A 19,201-nucleotide genomic window follows, 5' to 3' on the forward strand; every position below is an offset into this window, starting at 1 on the left:
TTGGGGAGTCGGAAGAAGCCTCACTGATACATTCTTAGACATCGTCAGTGGAGATGCTTTTGGCGAGAGGAGAGGTAAAGGGCGGCATATTTGTAAACGTGAAAAATAATTTATGGATAAAATTATTATATATATATATATATATTTTATTGATCTAAAAGCCAAGCTTAGAAAATAAAATACGGTAAAAAAACTCAAAAATAAAATTTAAGATTAAAAGTTTAAATTTTAATTTATTATAAGCATAAATGAAAGGAAAAAAACATGGTAAAAGCAAGCACAGGCTATCCTAATTTGTTTTGGGAGGGAAAAAGGAGAGGCCGGGAGGTCGTCTCGGCTAGCGCTGCTGTGCTGAATAAATTCCTGCTAGCACAATACTAGGAGCACTATTTATTGTAGACAGGGATTGATTCAATTCTAAGCACAAGGGCCAAGTAGGAGGAAGAAAGCTCTCTTGAGTTGAGTGAAATAAGTTCATCTGTCGTCACTCAACGTTACATCGAGTCTGCAAGATATCCCTAAACTCTAATATTAGAAATCTTATTCCCTCAAATATTCAAAACCGTGTAGATTAGGTCTAAGGGCAATATGTATATATGGTTTCATTGATGTGACATCCTAGTCAGTACGAAGAAAAATAAAAAAAATATAAGACTCACAAGTAAGTCTCCTACTCTCGTTCTTTTTTTTCCTATTTCCTTATTTTCTCTTCACTATCTCCCTTCCTCTTCTCTCTCTTCTTCCTCTCTCCTCTCCCGTGCGGTGCGGGTAGCTCGCGGCGCAGGCGGCTGTGGCGGTTGGCGGGTTACGGATGAGTGGCGGGCGATGGCGCGAACGTGAACGCAAATGGTTGGTAGCGGAGCCGGGCGAGAGGGAGCGAGCAGGGTCGGTGGCAGCTTGTGGCAGAGCCGAGCGAGTCGGGGTGGCGGGGGCTTGCAGTGGCCTGAGCGGGTGGTTGCTCTCCGTCCGCTTCAGCAACGCCGTCTCCATGCCACATGGCCGTTGCGCTGTCGTTGAGGCAGTTCCCGGCGCTCTTGCAGACCACCTCCCATAGCCCGTCGCTTGCCAGGATCAGGAACTCGTCGTTGTTCAGTTGTTCATCCTCTCTACCACCCTCACCTCCGGCTCTGTACTCACGAAAGGCTTCAAGTAGTAGTCGCTTGATATGAAATTGCCATGACACATGCACTCGTGTGTTTAAATTCCAATGCTAAGTTTAAAGCAGCTGCAGCTGCCGCCGCCACCAGCCCGTTCACCGTGACCCCCGCCTGGATGTGCCGTCCCCTCTATGGCGCTGCCTCAGTCGTCTTATGCCGCCACCGTCAGCATGACCGTCCCTGTTACAGTTATTCCAGGCGCGGCCCTAGCTGATCCTGACGACGCGGGACGTAACGGTCTGCAACGTGGTGATGCAGGATGCATGGCAGGGATCGTGCTTAGTCTTCCTTCTTATTAGGATCAGATTGTTAACTCACAGCTTATAAGTAGTTGTAGTCGCATCATTTTGTATTCGTGCATTCAGTTTTATTTCAGTTGAAAAGATAACGAAAATTGCCCCAAAAGCTCTGTTCAGAAATTGCGTTCTTGCTTCTTCAGTTTTCTTTGTCATCTCTGCTCTGCTCTGTTCTTTTCCTTGCTGTGCCGGACTGCTACAGTGCGGCTGAAAGGTGTTCGATACTTCGATCGATCTGTGTCCACTTTCCAACAGTCCCCTTTGTCACCGTCACCGCCGTGCCCGCGCACTCACCGCCCCGAGACCGGTCGTCGCCTTGGCCGCCACAAGACCGGCCGCCGCCGCCCTCGCCCAGCTATGCTGTCCAGCTGCCTCGGTCGCACTGCCCTAGCTTGTCGGCCGCCCGCCACTCGTCCGCTGCCGGCTGATCGCCGCAGTCGCCCGCGCTCCAAGCTACCTGCATGGGAGATGAGAGAAGAAGAAGAGAGATAAGAGGGAGATAATGAAGAGACATAAAGAGGAAAAAAAAAGAAGAAAAGAGAGGAGGATCCTATATTTTTTTTATTTTCTCTCTACGGTTTTGAACGGGCTAAGATTTCTAGTATTGGAGTTTAGGAATGTCTCGCAGACTTAATGTAAAGTTGAGGAACAACATGTGAACTTATTCCCTCTTGGGTCTCGATGCTTGTTGGCGCGGGCCCAAGGAAGAAGAAGCTCGCCATTGGGCATGGGCATTTGCATTGGCAGGCGCGCGCGTGCCAAAAGGAGAAAAAAAAACCTGTGGCGAAAGACTCAGCTTCCATCTCCATCGGTTCACTCAACTGTAAACTCCAGTTTCTCCTACCGTCACACGACCCATGGCCATCAGCACAACTCAAGAAAAAAACAAACAGCACCCCGTTTGTACTGTGTTTAGAAAAAAAAAGGAGCAATTTTGTTGAAATGACCGAAGGTGATCATTCAATGTAATTAAGAAAGGAAGAAAAAATTACAAGAAAAATTTTACATCGACAGCTAGTTGTCAAGGAAAAATGTGTATCAAAACACACGCCCCGAAACAAGTGTCAACCGTCCAAATACACACTACAGAGAGGAAAGACGGGCACCAAACCGGCTATCACTATGCGAGACCGATCACCACCGAGATAACGACACCACTACGACACGAAGACTCTAAAACGACGCCCTCACGAGGGTCGCGATGCCAAAAGACATCGTCGTCATCTATCTAAAGACCGAATAAGGTTTTCACCCAGAGCTCCTTGCCAAGGGAGCAGGGATACCTCAACAGTGCCCTTAGAACCGTTACTACATCCGAAGGCCAAGCCACTACCACCGTGGTACGTCACTCAATCTAAAACCACCATCTAAACATTGGTGGCATATGGCTTCCACCGCACACAGACCGACGCCCCTCCGTCGGTCAGCTTCATTCAACCACCGTCCTTGAGAGCTGGCCCAAGACCTCTCCGTTCCACCACCTGCCAGCCTCCTCGCCAGATCTGGCCGATATAGAACCCGGGATTGGATGACTTTGCTTTAGCAGCCTGAGCTTCCCCACTGACAAACTGCCGCCTCAATTCAGCCTAGAAACTCCCCACAGAGAAGAGGAGAGGCTCCAGAAAGGATGAGGATGCTAACCGGCAATGAGAAAGACGACCCACCGCCGCCAACTCCCTTATCACAACCATCTGGGCCTATGCCGACACCCGACTCGTTGCCGCTCTGGCTCCGACGCCACCCGTCGGTGCTCCCGTTGCCCGGCCGCCGCTCCCCACGTAGTTGCCCAGCTGCCAAGGCCTGGTCGCTCTTGCCCGCACGGAAACACGCCGCCGCCATGCCCACTTCAGACTGGGGACGGCTGGATCCGCCGCCTCCCCACGCCTCCCTTCCCCGGGCTCCTCCTGGGCGCGACGTCGCGCCCCTCCGCCGCCGCGGCCGACCTCGGCCCTGCGCACAGGCTCGAGTACATAACAAACAAAAAATATCTTCCTTCCCAGAAGCCAGAGATATAGCCTGGCACAACAAAACAATATCCTTCCGACCACAACTGTTTTCTGGTAATCCTATATCCAACGCAATCCTTTCGGCTTCTCCAGAAGATGAGATGAGCAACTTGAGAACTCCATGCTTGATGATGCCAAACGCTCCCATCCTGCACCAGCGTCGCACTGCTCCATTTACTTAAACTTCAGATGTCCCCAACAGCCAACAATGCTAACATCAGATGATTCTGTAGCAGCTTCTTCTTTTTACCACAAGCCAATCCTAATCCTCCCTACTAAACATAAGTACTAATACCCAAGAGGTATCTGGGAACATCATGTAGGCAGATTGGAGCTTCTAACAGACTAACACCACAGGGGTAAATCATGAGCGCACAATCTTGCATGATTCATGATTGTGCAGAGAAATGGTTAAGCATCACGTACATGCAAGTAAAAACACTTCCAGAGCTAATTGGCTTCCAGTTTTTTACCCGCAACCCCCCAAAATTGGATTCTTATTTTGCCAGATTTGATAGATTTTACCAATACAAAACTTACTCCATAGCAGATCACGGAAGCAGCTAAGCCAAAGATCAATTATCTTTTAAGAAAAAAACTAAGTCAAAGATCACGATGGAAACGTCCTGGTTATGGAATTATGGAAATCACTGAATGACAAGGTGATTCAAGCATTATTGTTTGCAATGAAACCAGAACTTTTCAGGCTACAACAATCAAAATGGTACAATTTCCTAAGTGCCCTAATGCATAAAGGCATTCGGGCATATGCTTGCAGATATGCTTCAGATTAGAACAATAATATTCACACAAAGGCATTCGGGCATATGCTTGCTTGACTACGATTGCAGAAGCTGAGTTCAGTTGATGGTTGATTGGGGTGTGGACACATGTTCCCAGACCACATCTGACAAGTTTTGTTCAAATTCTAGAGCCAACAGATGTTTCTATGCTATTACTCATTAGAAGAGAAGCTAAATTTAGTGCACATTAGCTAAAACATAAGTGGGAATTCTTGTTGACATGCATTCAGCTAAATAAAAGTATTGCTTTTGTTATAGAAAAGGCTTACAATGTAAAATCATGGATCAAAGGCCTGCCAACCCTAGGAGGAAATAAGAGAACTTTCTTTGACACAGACTCTCCAGACTATAGAGATATATCTAATGGTATGAAAGCACGTTTGGCATGCCAATGGTTGATGATGAGCACTATTTTGCTCACATGATGTCAGAAGTGTGCTACTGTAGCACATCCATGAAGTTTTTTTTTTCACATAAGAAGGAAGATGATACTACAACCCCTGCCCTGGCATTCTGATGCACACAACTCATATGAGGGCTAAATGTAGGCATTCATATTTCATAATACTATTTGCTTTGTTATAAATTATAAGATGTTTTGGCTCTCCCTAAATTCATATGGATGCTAATGAATCTAGACACATATGTAAAACATATTCATGGATCTAAGAATCTAGGTAGGGCCAAACCATCTTATAATATGGAATGGAGAGAGTAATATATATGTGATTTCAAGCCATATGGTTGCCACAAAAATTATCCAAAAGGCAACTAGCTACGTAGAATTAGCAGCATCAAGTTCCAAAAATATAGCTAAACTAAAAAAAGCAACTCTAAATTCCAAGTAGAACTAGCGGTTCTTAACTGAAATGAACAAGGGGGGAATATATAGTACTACCTCATTCAAAATATAAGCATATCCAGGTTGTTTAGCATAGACTAAGAAGATAAAAGATTCACTTATACTCACCACAATGGTCAATTTTTGAATTTCGAATTGATTATATTCCCTTTCTAAGAATCTGATTGGCTCTGAATACATTAAAATGATTGAAATCAAGGGAATCAGTGCATAAATGTTTATATTATGGTACAAAATTTGAACCATAGAAATGCTTATATTTTGGGACGGATGGAGTATTTCCATATAGGCCATAGCGTGTTCATCATCTGAGAGCTAGAATTGAGTTAATACATAGTAGCTTTGGCTAACTGAAAGCAGGCTGAGAAAAATCAACAACAGCAAGCTGAGTAGCTTCCTCCTAGTTGCAATTTGTCATGCAAGTTTGAGATATCAGAAAGCTGCAATAAGAGTCCCTATGCAATTGGAGCTTTATGAAAGGGCTACCTATGCAGGCTTAAATCAAACACCCATAGCAAAGCAGGTTTTGCAAAGCAGAAATAATAGATATGTGAGTTGAAGAGGAGGAACTAAAGAAGACATGGATCCAGTATGCAACAGGAGGGGAGAACCTTTCTCCAAATTACCAGAAACTAGGTGAAGTACTTTGCTTGATGCAGCTGAGGAACAACAGCAATGTTTTGGGAATCATTTACATCATGTATAACCAGCTGTACCAATCGATCATGAAATTTACTGGCATTTGTTTGCTGTGAAGTAAAACTAAAAGCAAGCATTCAGCCCGAGAAAAAAAAGATCAAGCTATATTGCAATCCATTAGTAATTAGAGATGGGAAGCGAAAGATTAAGCATGCACATCACTTAGCATCAGAACAGAAGAATAGTAGCAGTGCGGAGCGAACAACATGATTGGGAGTTACAAGGTAGGTAGAAACAGCAGTGATCCTCTAATAATGTGAGGAGAAACTGCAGAGTTTGCGGTGTTAGCTTTGCCCGCAAAATCCGCAGTTTCCACCACACCACAGCACGCTTTCACCCTTGCTAGTTTACTTACAGACTGCACGCACAATATTGAACGGATAGAAGGCATAACATAAATAGAGGAAATACTCCAAGATTAATAAGCACAGCTAGAGCTAGAGCTAGAGGTAGATGGCTACTTCTACTTGTTACCAGGTACAGCAAGAGCCAGAGGCGGAGCAGCGGCGTCGTCATCCTTGACCCCAACAAGCACAATCTTCTCATAGACGACGTCGGACGGGGTGACTGGCGCGACGGGGCGGCGCCGCGCCACCAGGGAGTACCAGACGAAGAGCAGGAATAATGTGAGCATGGCACCAGAGGCGGCGGCGAAGAGCAGCGAGAGCGCAGCGCCCCAGGGGTAAGGGTAGTGCTGCGGGCGAGGGGTGCGGCGAGGGGGCGGCGTGGTGAGCAGGTGGGCGGGATCGAGCGGCTGGGAGTGCATGTGCATGATTGGGTAGGAGTTGGCGCGGAAGGCCCAGGCGAAGAGGGTGCAGTTGGCGGCGGAGGAGGTGAAGCCGGCGATCATGGGCTTGGTCCGGAGGAGGAGGAGGGCGGAGGGAGGGAGCGGGTGCAGGGTGAGCAGCGGTAGGGCGGGGCGGCGCGAGGTAGCGGAGAGGCGGAGCTGGAGCGTGGCGGAGGTGGCATTGTAGTGTATCCAGGAATGTAGGTGGGCAGAGGGGTGGGCCTGAGTGGAGGCGGCGACCGTGTGGCCGGCGAGGTCAAGGCGGACGCGGCCGGCAGAATCGTAGACTAGGGCGAGGAGGAGGGGGTGGTGGACGGCCGCGGGGGTGAGGAAGAAGGCGAAGGAGCCAGGGCCAAGAGGGGGAGAGAGGGAGAAAGAGAAGTAGGTGGAGAATGCGGGACCGAGGGCAACGGGGTCGGTGAGCTGGAGGCGGGCGGTGGGGGAGGCCATGGAGACTGCGGTGGGGCGCAGGGAGGCGGCGCCTGAGAGGGCGAGGCGCGGCGGAGAGGGGGATGCCGGGAAGAAGTCGATGGAGAAGGGGGCGGCGGGCGGCGGCAGCAGCAGCAGCAGGAGAGCAATGCCGATGGCGGGCGCCATGAGAAGAAGCTTACAGTAGCTGCCTGCCTGGTGTCAATCAGATCTCCGGCATGGGCATGGGCATGGAATCCTCCTCCTCCTCCTTGTTCCTCACTCTCACTCTCACTCTCACTCTCACTCTCTCTGAATCAGATGGATGGATAGCGCTCTCATCTCACCTCATCTCATCTCATCTCACTACACTTTCGCTTTCCCCTCCCTCCCTATCGCTCTGCACGCCTTTCCACTCCTCTTTGTTTTTTCTCTCATCTTGCTCCTCTTCTTTTTCATTATTTTTTTGACAGCATCCTCTTCTTCTTTTTATTAATACTCCTTCCTAGTAAAGAGCGGCAAAGAGTGCTGGAAAGGCAAAAAAAAAAAAAAGCACGCCAGCTCTCTCTATGTGGTTTAACAGTCTGACGTCATTGATTTTTTTCTACTCGTTTTATTTAAAAAGTTTACATAATTATTAATTATTTTTATATCATTTTATTTATTGTTAAATATATTTTTATATATATAGCTTTATATATTTTATAAAAAAATTTAATAAAATAAATAATTAAAAATGTATTAAAAAGTCTAAATATAGAGACAGCAGTTGACCGCGGACAGGACAGGCCAGGTCAGGCCCAACCCAATTCATCTTTGTTTTATTTGCAAGCAATTCCCTCATGGACCCTAACCCGGCTGGCCCATCGTATACAGAGCCCAGCTCCCACCCCCATCTCTCTCCTCTACTCTTCTGGCCTCCTGGGCGCGGGCGACACAAATAAATGGAAAGCGCTCCCGCCAAATCCAGTTCGCGCTCCATTTTCATTTCGGTTTTCCCTCCTCCTCGCGTCCGCATCGCCCCCAATTTATTTTCACATAACCAAACCACATCTCCTCTCCTCTCCTCTCCTCCTCCGGCGGTGGCAGATCCACGGACACACAAAGAGAGAGATCTGCGGATGGCGCCGCCCAGGATGAACTCCTCTCCCCCTACCTCCTCCTCCTCCTCCAACAGCAAGAGCAACAAGGTGACCCCCGCACAGGTGGCCTTCCTCGTCGACCGCTACCTCGCCGACAACGGCTTCTCCGCCTCCCTCGCCGCCTTCCGCTCCGATGCCGCCCACCTCTTCACCAAAGCCGCTCCCGTGCCCCCCAAGGGCCTCCTCCCCCTCGCCGACATCCTCCACGACTACGTCCACCTCAAGGAGTCCCGCCTCGCCGTCGACTCCGCCATGCACGCTATGCACAACCTCGTCTCCTCCTATTACCTCCACCACCCCCCTCCCACCACGCCGCCATCCCCGCCAGCATCCTCCTCATCGCCCCCAGGTTTGCAGCCCCCATCTCTCGGCTCTTGTTAATTTCCCTCCTCTCGATCTGCTAAATTAACAGCGCTCCTCTCTTACTGCAGGCCCTGCCCCTACACTTGCTTCGCCCATCCTACGCTACACGCACACGCAGACGCAGACGCAGACATCCTCCTCCTCACTTGTTCTCCACAGCCACAGCCACAACGCATCGGACGCCACCGCGCTGCCCACAAGCAACAAGAGGAAGGCTACAAAGTCTGCTGGCAAGGCGGCTTCTGCGTCCAAGAAAACCTGCACGACCTCACACCCCAAAGGTAAGGGAAGACTGTCAATTTTTTTTCTCTGCTTTCTCAACAACAATGTCTATGTTCACTCGCCACATCACATGCTAATTAATCCCAGGAAAAACTGTAGCCTGTCAACCGTCAACTGATAACCCAGACCACAACATGCTAATCCCGGGCTCTGTTGCTGCTCAACCACCTTCCGCTCTGTTGAAGCTCCCTCTTCAGGGCTCTTCTGTTGCTAAAAGTTTGTTCAGGCCACTCCAGTCTCAGTCTCAGTCTCAGTCTCAAGCCCATTCTTCTCCATGCACACCTCAACAAAGCCATTCTGCACAAGGCAGGCCTGCTGCTTATCAAACAGAAAGACCGCCATCGGTGCTTGCAAACGCTCATGCCCAACAGGAGCTCCCTTCCTCTCAATGCTCCATAGTTTCCTCCAAGACTGTTATCGTCAGCCCTCTCAAAGGGGCTGCCTATTATGCTGTCGAGAGGAGTTACCATGTCAGCTCCCCCTTGAAATCAAAGTCCTCCTCCAAAAGGGAACATGTCAAAGGGAAGCTGGATTTCGGCACTTCTGATGCTACGCCATCTTCACATGAGCAGATTTGCAACCACTCCCCTAGCTCTTCTGAGGGAGAGAAGCAAGATGAATTTGGCATTGATCTCACAAATTTTGACATATTTGATGGCGATTTTTCATTTTCTGAGCTTCTTGTTGACTTAGATCTTGACACTGAAGGCTTTCAGTGCCACGACCCTTCCATCAGTGCTGAAGTTCAAAGGTATTAGTGATGGTGCTTCCATTTGTTGTCTTTGTATTTTTGCCCCTTGAAACTATATATGCTCAACAAATGAATTTCTGCTGTGTACGTCTGAATCAATGCAGACTAGACCCTGTTCCAAGGAGTGACTATGTGACGGCAGTTCCAGTTTTACTAGGTTCTGCGAAGCCAATGTCAGAAGATGCCACCGAGGATATTAATTCACAAGGTTTAGAGCTAGCTCTAATAACATCCTGGAATGTCTTACGTCTATTAGTCTCATCACTATGTTTTGCCTAACACAACTTTTTTATGCCTCAATCAGCAGGACCAGCATCAGTTACTTCTGTTAGAGCTATAACTAAGAGGATAAAGATTGTTAGCCCTGGTATGCTTATGATTTGTGCCTGTCATGTTTCAAACATACAACAGATCCAGAAAGCACCTAACATAGGGCTGGTTATTTGTATTGCAGTTAAGGGCCGGACAGCACCTTAGTTGAGCAGATAGAATTCAACATGAGTACATGACCAAGCAAATACCTTCTGGATCTGACTACTACCTGACATGATCTAGATGGTCAGATAGCTGGTGACAGTATGTTGTTTTTAACCATTTTGTATTGCGTTCAAGGGCCTTTTCGACAGCACAAGTATGCATTGATTTCCATAGCAAGCATGTATCATTTTGTTCCTTCTACCATTTGCTAATCATTTTGTCGTGGTGTATAGCTAATATTGCACTTGCAAGTGCTGACTAATGCGAATAGTACTGTTCATTACAGTAATTCACTGATTGTATTTTTCCTAAACTTTTGAAGCTCCTGAAATGAACTTGTTACAAGCAGAGGAATATTACGTTGTCTTTTTAAAACATAAAACAATAACTTGTGCCTGTCAGCCTTATGGCCCATATATTTGGTGCGGAATGTGAATTGCTATGGTCTCTTGTGAAAGCAACCTGCAATAGAACCCTTGTGCACTGCTTTTTTTTTTAAAAAAAAGGGAAATATTATGAGCTTCAAATATACATGTCATTAAAGGAGATGCACCCTGGATTTTAATTTGAGGTCTCAGGAGTTTAAAGTTTAAACAGCTTCATTCTTCACAACTGAAAACATAAGGATACAACAAAACAGAGAGATTGCTGAACATGATGCCCATCGGAATCAGACTGATAATACTGCTGGTTTGTCCTTTCAGTTTCTTTCCGTTGCATCTGCAAGTCTTAGCCTGCTTAGCTTATAAGAGCAATTTCAGTTTCCATAACTCGCACAGAAGGGAAGGGCTATCAGTTTTAGACTTGCATCTGAAGAGCATTCTAGGTTCCTTATCTGCTAGTAGATGTAATGGACCAAACAACTACATACTCAAAGAAGAGCAATTTTACTAAGCTACTCGAAGATACTATTTTTTTCTATGTAAATTTTAGTATCTCTTGGTATCTTGGGTACTAGAAGGTATCAAATTTTACACTAAAATTTTGGTATCTCTTGATACCTTGGGTATTAGAGGGGTTTGCGTGCGTGTGTTCTTAGAGAGTGTGCGTGCGCTATGAGCGTCTGCGTTGTACTGTGTTCTAAAAAAAATTAGTATCTCTTGATACATATTTAAGGACTGTAAAATTGCTCCTTAAAGATAAGGAAAGCTCTAGCAGGTGTCCAGAAGATAGGCTAGAGCTTGGGGCGGAAAACAAGCACCGACTCAACTGAACATATATCGAAATGTGAATTATCTTTCAATTCTTCACCAGCTCGAGCAGGAATTAAATGCCCTGGGGAGGCATCCTAAAGGATCGCATGATCCTTACTAATGGCATGCACCATGGAGGAATAAGGGATCAATGCGATCCCTTTGGATGCTTCTTCAGGCCACTTTTGCCATGTAGCATATCAACTCACAGGAAATGGGGAAGAGATCGATGCTCGTTGTTATTTATGGACTGTCTCTCTTCTCTTGCTGTTGGTGCAATTATGTGGCCAACTGGCAAAGCTTTTGTCCTTAAAAAAAATCGGCCATCTGCTAGTCTGGTACAAATGGTTCCTCCATGAATTGTATTGATCTTCAGATATTTTCTTACGGATAGTAGAGTAATGCTACCCCAAAAAAAAAAGTAACTAACTGTATAGCTGTAGGTTTTCCTTTTCAGTTGGTCTTATATTGGTTACTTTTATTTTGATATACTCCTTTTGGTCATAAATATATTATAATAAATTTGTAAAATCTAATAAGTTTATGAAATCTACCCATACTATTTTTTATTTTTGAACTGAACATTTGAGAAATGATTGGTAGTCAAAGTTTTAAAAATTCAACCAAATCTTATTCTAAATATAAAATATTTATGACCGCAAGGAGTAACCTTTTGAATGCACATCCTCTCGTTGGCAGTAGATTAATCTCCATTATCGAAAAAAGAACAATGTTTCATGTATTGAATGACTGTTTTTCATCTTTTTGTAGATAGTATATCTTCATTAATCTCACCTCTATATCCATGAAGGATATACTTGAGTCATACCTCAATAAGGAGAACACACAACCATAAAAAGAAAAAATAAAACCTACAACCTTGGCATCCCCTGCTTCTCAACATCCTCTCCTGAAATGGCTAGAATTTGATAGAGGAAGTCGTCTAGTCGTTGCAGCCCCTAGTGGGCCATTGCTGTAAACCTCCGCCGCCTATAAGGACAACTGTCGTTGTCGAGATCCTCTTCTGCCACTTGGACTTCAGTTCGCTGGCCCCTAGGCTGTTGCTTTTGCCAGTGTCTGCCAAGCTTTGTTGAAAACTCGGTTCTCTATTACTGATGAAAACATCTTCCTCCTGAACTCTCATGCCTCTACCTCTTTCTAATCCATTGACGTCTCACCGGGGCCCTTGCACCGACACTCTAGCCACTGCCATCATAGGTCTTCCGCTCAAACTCTTAGGCCACTGTTGCCCCTAGGGCCACCGCTGCCTACGCAACCACCCTACAATGTTCCTACCAAGGTATGGTCATCGACGCTTAGGCTGCCGCCATCCTCTGTCGCCACCCGAAGGGACGCTACCACCGATGCCTCACTGCCATCGGTCGCCTCTCGACCACCTCCTCGGCCGTCGCTAGCCGAGTGACCAGGCGCGACCCAACCACTACCGCCCGCTTGCTTCCCCGCCACCGCCATGCAAGCGTGATGAGATCCAAGGAGTCATATAAAACTAATAGACAACTTGTGATGCTGATAAGGTATGACCACACGATCTTTAATTTGACATTTTGTGTTATATATGATATATATCGTACAATTGCTTAGCGTTCGATGTTATACAAGCCAATTAGTGTGATTTTGGCTATAAATTTTTTTACACCTTTATATTTAGCATACCTAAGGTTGAAATACTACACCCGCCGGTGGTACTACTCCATTGAGGCCGCGTTCGGTAAGGGGGTGATAAGTTAACTTACCCGGTATAGAAAACGTAGTAATAAATTAGTACATGATTAATTAATTATTAAAAAATATAAAATAGATTTTATATGATTTTTTAAAACAACTTTTCTATAGAACATTTATACACCGTTTAGCAGTTCGGACGGAAAGCGTGCACGTGAAAAATGAGAGAGTTAAGATAACTTAGCCTCCTAGCCGAACACGGCCTGAGTCCTACTCCATTCGTTGCCCGAATTCGCGGCCTCACCACGTCTCTTCCATCATCTTATTCCAGCTTCCCCTCTTGGGCCATGGTAACGTAGCGTGGCTTCTCCAGCATCACAGACAGACTTGCAGCCCTTTTCCGAGTTGAGCAAACCAGATCGAGGGCCCTGCTTAATTATATTATAACCCTCTCACTCTGTCGTCCACGACAGCTAGCTGTTGCAGAGAGAATAGATCACCTCCTTCCTGCTGGCCTAATGTCTTCAACGCTCGGCCCGGTCGTCTCCTCGTTCCAACACTTGCTTTATTTGTAAGAGAAAAGGTACGGTGCAAAGGAGAGAAGAGGATAGTAGAAAAACAGTTTTTAGCACACGGATGTATATACAGAAAAGAAAATAGTTTTATTGATAAAGAAGAGATGAAACATGCATCAACCCAAGAAATTAAAGGCCCATTCTACACAAACATCTGAAAATCACTACACTAAATATATATATAGCTAGCTAGAAAGAATAAATGCATGAACGTACACAGCATGCAGTGCAGTACTATATTTTATAGTAGGAGTATATATGTGGCCGGCGGGTGGTGATTAATTTTGCAAGGGCAAAAAATATATTATATATATATATAAATATATATATATATATATATAATTGAAGGGATTGTTAATTAGCATGGGGGATAGTCCGGCGGCGGCGGGGGCAGACTGGCGTCGGGGGTGGGGCCGTCGTCCACCTGGAAGGCCATGGCCAAGCCGAAGGGCAGGTGTGCGTCCAGGTGGCAGTGCATCAGCCACACGCCGGGGTTGTCGGCCGTGAACCGGATGACCGCCCAGCCGCCGGCGGCGACGGCGATGGTGTTGCGCTGCTGCGGGTTGATGAGGTTGTAGGCGCGGCCAGCCCTACGCCGGTGGAAGTTGCCCGTCCCCTGCGCGACCACGTAGAAGTTGAAGCCGTGGAGGTGCAGAGGGTGGTTCTCCGGCCCCAGCACCGCCGTGTTCTGCAGCACCACCTCCACCGTCTCGTTAAACCGCAGCGCCTTCACCCTCGTGCCCCTCGACGTGAACATCAGCGATGTGTTGCCGTTGGCCACCGACGCGTTCGTGAAGTCGAACATGACCGGCGGCCGGTCAGGGAAGTCGCGCGTGTACACGCCGGCAGCCGATCGGCCCGCGCGCGCCGCTTCCAGCAGCGACATGGACGCCGGCAGCTGGAACGACACGTTGTTCATGCTGGCCGCCAGCGAGCCCCGCGTCCGGTTGCACAGCGTCTGCGCTGGCGCGCATGGTGCGATGGCCAGGCCGTACGTCACCAGCATCCGCGTGTCCACCCGCTGCGGCACCGTCGGCTTGCCGTCCCGCAGAAGCCCCGTCAGGCGGCCGTAGAAGCGCTGCGCTGTTGCGCTGTCGTTGAGCGCCGGCATGGTCGGCATCATGATCTCCTGATGCTGCTGATCCTCCTCCTCCTCGTAGTCGTAGAGGAGGAGCGCCCTGGCGGTGGCGCTGTATGTGGCGTTGGCGATGCTCTGGTACACCTGTGCGGCCACGTAGTAGCGGCCGCCGGGCGCGGCGCCTGCGTGCATGAGGGCGTCCACCGTCTGGCCGGGCGCGATGACGATGACGTCCGTGTGGTAGGGGTCGGTGTAGCAGGCGTCGACGGCGACGACCGTGAAGGCGTGGGCGGCCACCTTGAAGAAGAGCTGGTAGTTGAGGGCAGCGTTGACGAGGCGGAGCAGGTAGGTGTTGCCACGCGCGACGTGCAGGTGGTGCATCTGGTGCGCGTGGAGGCCGGGCATGCCGTTGATGGTGAGCGCGGCGGAGTTGGCGGGCTGGCCGCCGGTGAGGAAGGCCTGCCTCTCGACGTCGACGAGGCCGCCGGTGGAGGTGTTCCACCACTCGCCTAGGAGGAGGGTGTGCTCGGCGTGGGGCGTGGGGAAAGGGTAGCGGGAGGAGGGGCGGGGGCGGATGAGGAGGGCGCCGTAGACGGTGGCGCGGAGGAAGGAGACATGGGCGTGCCACCAGAGGGTGCCCACCTGGCCGGTGACGTTGAAGCGGTAGGTGTAGGAGGCGGCGCCGGGGAGGATGGGGCACTGGGTGACCATGGCGGGGCCGTCGGCCCAGGCGGAGAGGCGTTGCAGGACGCCGTGCCAGTGGATGGTGATGTTGTAGGGCGACTTGTTGACGACGCGGACGACGATGGTGTCGCCGTCGCGCGCTTCCACCTTGGGACCGGGGAACTGCCCGTTCACCGCCGTGATCACCTGCCGCTGCCCAAGCCGCTCCACCGTCAGGTTGCCCACCTGCATGCATCCACCATTTCATCCATCGATTAATATATGCACTGCATATATGCTAGCTCTTGCTCTATGATCCATCCATCCATCCATCCATCGCGCGATTAATACTTACATGGAATGTGTGCTCCACGATGGCAGCATCAGCCACGGCGCAGCCTAATAATAATAATGACAGTATCATTAATCCTGACCTGCTGCAGCCCATATTGCAGCATGCATGCATGCGTACACATGCACTGGCTTTTGGCTTGGATACATATATATCGATCGATGATCTACGTAGCTAGCGATCGATCGACATATATCAAATTTAACGCACGCACTTATATATAGGGTACGGTTCAGCTAGCGACCGAGCGAGCGAGCGAGCTAGCTTAGCAAATACAGTACGTACTACTGCTACATATAATTAATTAACCAGCTGGAGAATGCGATCTCCTAACTAAAACTACTTTATCAAACTAATTAAGCCCCTGCATGCATGGCCATATATATTTCGTCGGCAAGAAACCATGCATGCAATTAAACAATTAATGATATGGACTCCGGATCTAGTTGCAGCAAAAGCTTATTAATTACCTGCTTCTTAACTATATATATATATATATATTTGTTTGTTGACACTGGAGTATATTATAGTCTATGCAGGCGCCAGACAGGGGTCTCCATCTCTGGTAGTTACGATCGATTAAAAGGAGCGGAGTGGGTGATCAGAAAGCTGCGTTGCATTTGCGCGCATTCATATATATATATATATATATATATATATATACAAGCTAGCTAATACTATATAGCTAAGCTCACGCAACAATTAACTTGCATAATGCTCCTTCTGCTGATGGAGCTCCACCACTTACCGCCCGCGCCTGCGCACTTGATAACATCATCCCAGTCCCAGACACTACCATATATATATATGCATGTTTACGTGTGGCGCCAGTGAGATATTTTGTTCATTTTCTTTGTGTGTGTATACATTTATATATTTGTACAAACACAAATCCAAAGAGTGCTCCGTCTATATCAAATATATGACATATTCTATTTTGTTAGGATAACTGGTAGACTAAATATTACTGTATTAGGATATAATTAACTTTATGAAATAAAATTGATATTATTATATCCGTATTCAAAAGTAATTTTTATTATTATACTTTTGTGACAATTAATTGATATATTAATAGATTAATATTTGATCAAATCATCATTTTAATGAAACAAAACACACCCTATATTTTAAAATAGGAGAAGGAAATTGTTGACGGGCGGTACCGGAGACTACGGTATTTGCAGTTGTAGGATTCACTTGATGTCAATGTATTCACGAGACAGCAATAAGAGTGAGACATAATCCTACGCATATTCATATTTATTTGGCGATCTGAACCCCACACAAAGTACAAGAGTGTATCAACTAATACGTGGCAATCTAAGCGGCGAGACGTAGTTGATGGCTAGCAACAATATGACTTTGTAAGTCTTGAATCAATGCGGATTTCGTTAGCTTGAGATTCAATGCTCTCCCTCTTGGAAGGTTATTGCTGTATTTGTATCTGTAGGTGCTTTCTTCTCCAAGTAGGACTCAAAGAACTCTTTAGGTAATACGACTAAGTATATTTTTCTCGGACCAGACTTTGTATTCTTATCGAAGTCGGTTTTTTTATGTTGTCATATACACTTATATCTTTAGGGGTATATAGGTATGTGATATTTCAGGAGACTATTAGTCCATATATAGGAAGTATGTCATATCTATAACATTGATAGAAACCACCAGAGAGAGTAGGAGAGATGCCTTAATAATGCCCCTAAAAGAGATAGGGTGCTCCAAAGCATCACCGCTGATAACCTCAAAAGCAGGCTAGATTTTGGCCTGAAATTACCATAGTCTCTATTTTCGTTGTACTTATCATTACCAATGGCCACAACCATCCAAACATTTTCGTTCACGCTGGCACTGCACTACCACCTTACTATCAGCCATGCGATTAATAGAGGATCCCTTCCTTATGAACCGGTGACACACGTCCTATTGGATTCCGTCAACCATCATTCTGTCCCCACACACCGTCAAGGGTCTGCAAGCTTGCATGCCCCACCATGGTCATCCTCACCATAGAGCTTCCTGCAATCGGAAGAGAGGTTGACAGTTGACACTAGCAGGGGAGGCGCACCAAGGAGAGAGGGAAGGTCCAATAGGAAGAGGGATGGCTCCCCATTCCCATCCACGGGCTACCTCTTTCACATATCGACCTCCATCACTTTCTTCCCATTTTTAGGTCTCCGACGCTGCTGGGCACTCTGCCAACTTTGCTGACCACCGCACCCATCATTAGCTTTAACCACTGTATCATGTTAATTGTCATCACCGGGAGCTGCAAGACACCTCCATGCATAACTCATGCCACCACTGTATCATGCTAATTGGTTGTGAATAGCTCATATTTAGGTGGTGCTTCTCAACCTACCAGGTCATCTTATTGCCTAATTGCTATCACACCCTTGGGGGATCCCCGCCATTACTATTCTAGTAGAAGTCCTAGTAGCCGTCTAGCTTGTCGGTGAGCTGCTTGGGTGGGGCGAGGTGGGGGAGAGGGGGGAGGGAGTGGTGGCGTTGAAGCTCATGTGACCGTTCGGGTTGTCCCTAGGGTTGAGGCTTTATCTGTGCTTTTACCGTTTGAAATGCTGCTTTCATCATTTATAGTGACTCATTCATATAAAGTTGCAGTTAATAATTACACCATCCTTAATTTTCAAAAAAATGATCTACCTAAGGTGTTCAAGTTTATCTCCATAAATTGATTTTTTTTTCGGGACAAAAGAACTAGTTAGAGTGTAGCTAGTGTGTATGGATACTATTATTTTTTATTATTGATGCATATATACTTTTCTGAAAGAGATTGATCGAATAACGTTTATCCATGATTAGTAGCTGCCGCGAGAGTGCAAACAGCAACAGATCACGCACTGATTAACTAGCTTGTTGTGTAGTGTCCTATATATGGTACACACATCATGGATGCATATGTATATGATTGTTCGTTAATCTAACTATCGTATTACGTGCGATCTACCTTTTTGGTAAGCTAACCGCAACTAGTTAGCTAGCTACCAGATATTAACAGTGAAACGAGCTGATATAAGCAAAAAACTAACCACTGATTACACTAGCTACATTTGCCTTTGGCCATTGCGCGTGACACATTGCTTGCCTCTGTCCTAAAAATATAACCATTTCTTGATTACGTAGCAGATATTAAGTTTGAAAGTTTGAAAGTAAAAAAACTATAATATCTCTTAACAAACGAGGAATAAATGTTGGTGAAAGGTAAATGTGGGTAAAACAGAAAGAACCTTGAATGAGAAGCAAGGGATGAGATGAGACAAGTAGCATTGACAATGACGCTAAAATAATTATATTTAGTGCAGTATTTAAATCGTGATATAATTATAATTTAGAATGGAGGAAAATCTTTATCATTCAACTCATAATTACTGCTTCCTTAATTGCAAAAATAACTATATTTTTTATCTTTCCAACACATATCAATAATAAAAGCATGATGTTCAATTTAACGAATCCCAAGGATATTCTCCTATTTATGAAATAAGGTTATGATAAGTACGAAACGATGATAAAATTTGTCCGATCAATCTAAATCTCTGTGTATTAATTGATCAAATTACGGGGACGTACCTCTATGCGTTAAACTGACATCTTACCACATGA

At 46.5% G+C, this 19,201-nt stretch overlaps 3 protein-coding genes across 5 annotated transcripts; 1 reads left to right on the top strand and 2 right to left on the bottom strand.

The window, feature by feature from the left end:
- Positions 1-286: 286 nt before the first annotated feature.
- LOC102705267 lies at positions 287-7,466 on the bottom strand. 2 transcript variants are annotated; one of them, XM_040526376.1, is made up of 2 exons: positions 6,298-7,466; positions 287-1,910 (listed from the first exon to the last, which is right to left on the bottom strand). In XM_040526376.1, exons 1-2 carry the CDS (start codon positions 7,205-7,207, stop codon positions 1,744-1,746), a joined length of 1,077 nt encoding a protein of 358 aa, XP_040382310.1. In that variant the 5' UTR covers positions 7,208-7,466; the 3' UTR covers positions 287-1,743. The 2 variants fall into 2 exon arrangements, with proteins under 2 accessions (XP_040382310.1, XP_006658186.1); XM_006658123.3 differs by lacking the exon at positions 287-1,910 and having other exon boundaries at positions 5,969-7,466.
- Positions 7,467-8,089: 623 nt separating this feature from the next.
- LOC102705546 (endochitinase A-like) lies at positions 8,090-10,376 on the top strand. Of its 2 annotated transcripts, none has more exons than XM_040526284.1 (6): positions 8,090-8,509; positions 8,592-8,804; positions 8,893-9,556; positions 9,661-9,764; positions 9,861-9,923; positions 10,011-10,376. In XM_040526284.1, the coding sequence occupies exons 1-6, from the start codon at positions 8,140-8,142 to the stop codon at positions 10,031-10,033; spliced, it is 1,437 nt and encodes a 478-aa protein (XP_040382218.1). In that variant the 5' UTR covers positions 8,090-8,139; the 3' UTR covers positions 10,034-10,376. The 2 variants fall into 2 exon arrangements, with proteins under 2 accessions (XP_040382218.1, XP_006658187.2); XM_006658124.3 differs by having other exon boundaries at positions 9,864-9,923.
- Positions 10,377-13,842: 3,466 nt separating this feature from the next.
- Positions 13,843-15,730, bottom strand: LOC102705828 (laccase-14-like). Its single transcript, XM_015839012.2, has 2 exons — positions 15,581-15,730; positions 13,843-15,471 (listed from the first exon to the last, which is right to left on the bottom strand). Exons 1-2 carry the CDS (start codon positions 15,689-15,691, stop codon positions 13,843-13,845), a joined length of 1,740 nt encoding a protein of 579 aa, XP_015694498.2. The 5' UTR covers positions 15,692-15,730.
- Between the last annotated feature and the right edge of the window lie 3,471 nt (positions 15,731-19,201).

The sequence above is a fragment of the Oryza brachyantha genome, chromosome 7 (genome assembly GCF_000231095.2).
Source record: "Oryza brachyantha chromosome 7, ObraRS2, whole genome shotgun sequence".
Classification (NCBI taxonomy): Eukaryota; Viridiplantae; Streptophyta; class Magnoliopsida; order Poales; family Poaceae; genus Oryza; species Oryza brachyantha.

Coding starts and splice junctions, on each gene's coding strand:
- LOC102705267 (XM_040526376.1), bottom strand. CDS start 7,207: ATGGCGCCCGCCATCGGCATTGCTCTCCTGCTGCTGCTGCTGCCGCCG. Junction 1,911..6,297: donor TCTGGCTCTTGCTGTACCTG/GTAACAAGTAGA, acceptor TCTCCCATGCAG/GTAGCTTGGAGCGCGGGCGA.
- LOC102705546 (XM_040526284.1), top strand. CDS start 8,140: ATGGCGCCGCCCAGGATGAACTCCTCTCCCCCTACCTCCTCCTCCTCC. Junction 9,557..9,660: donor ATCAGTGCTGAAGTTCAAAG/GTATTAGTGATG, acceptor GAATCAATGCAG/ACTAGACCCTGTTCCAAGGA. Junction 9,765..9,860: donor CGAGGATATTAATTCACAAG/GTTTAGAGCTAG, acceptor TGCCTCAATCAG/CAGGACCAGCATCAGTTACT.
- LOC102705828 (XM_015839012.2), bottom strand. CDS start 15,691: ATGCATGCATGCTGCAATATGGGCTGCAGCAGGTCAGGATTAATGATA. Junction 15,472..15,580: donor TCGTGGAGCACACATTCCAT/GTAAGTATTAAT, acceptor GGATGCATGCAG/GTGGGCAACCTGACGGTGGA.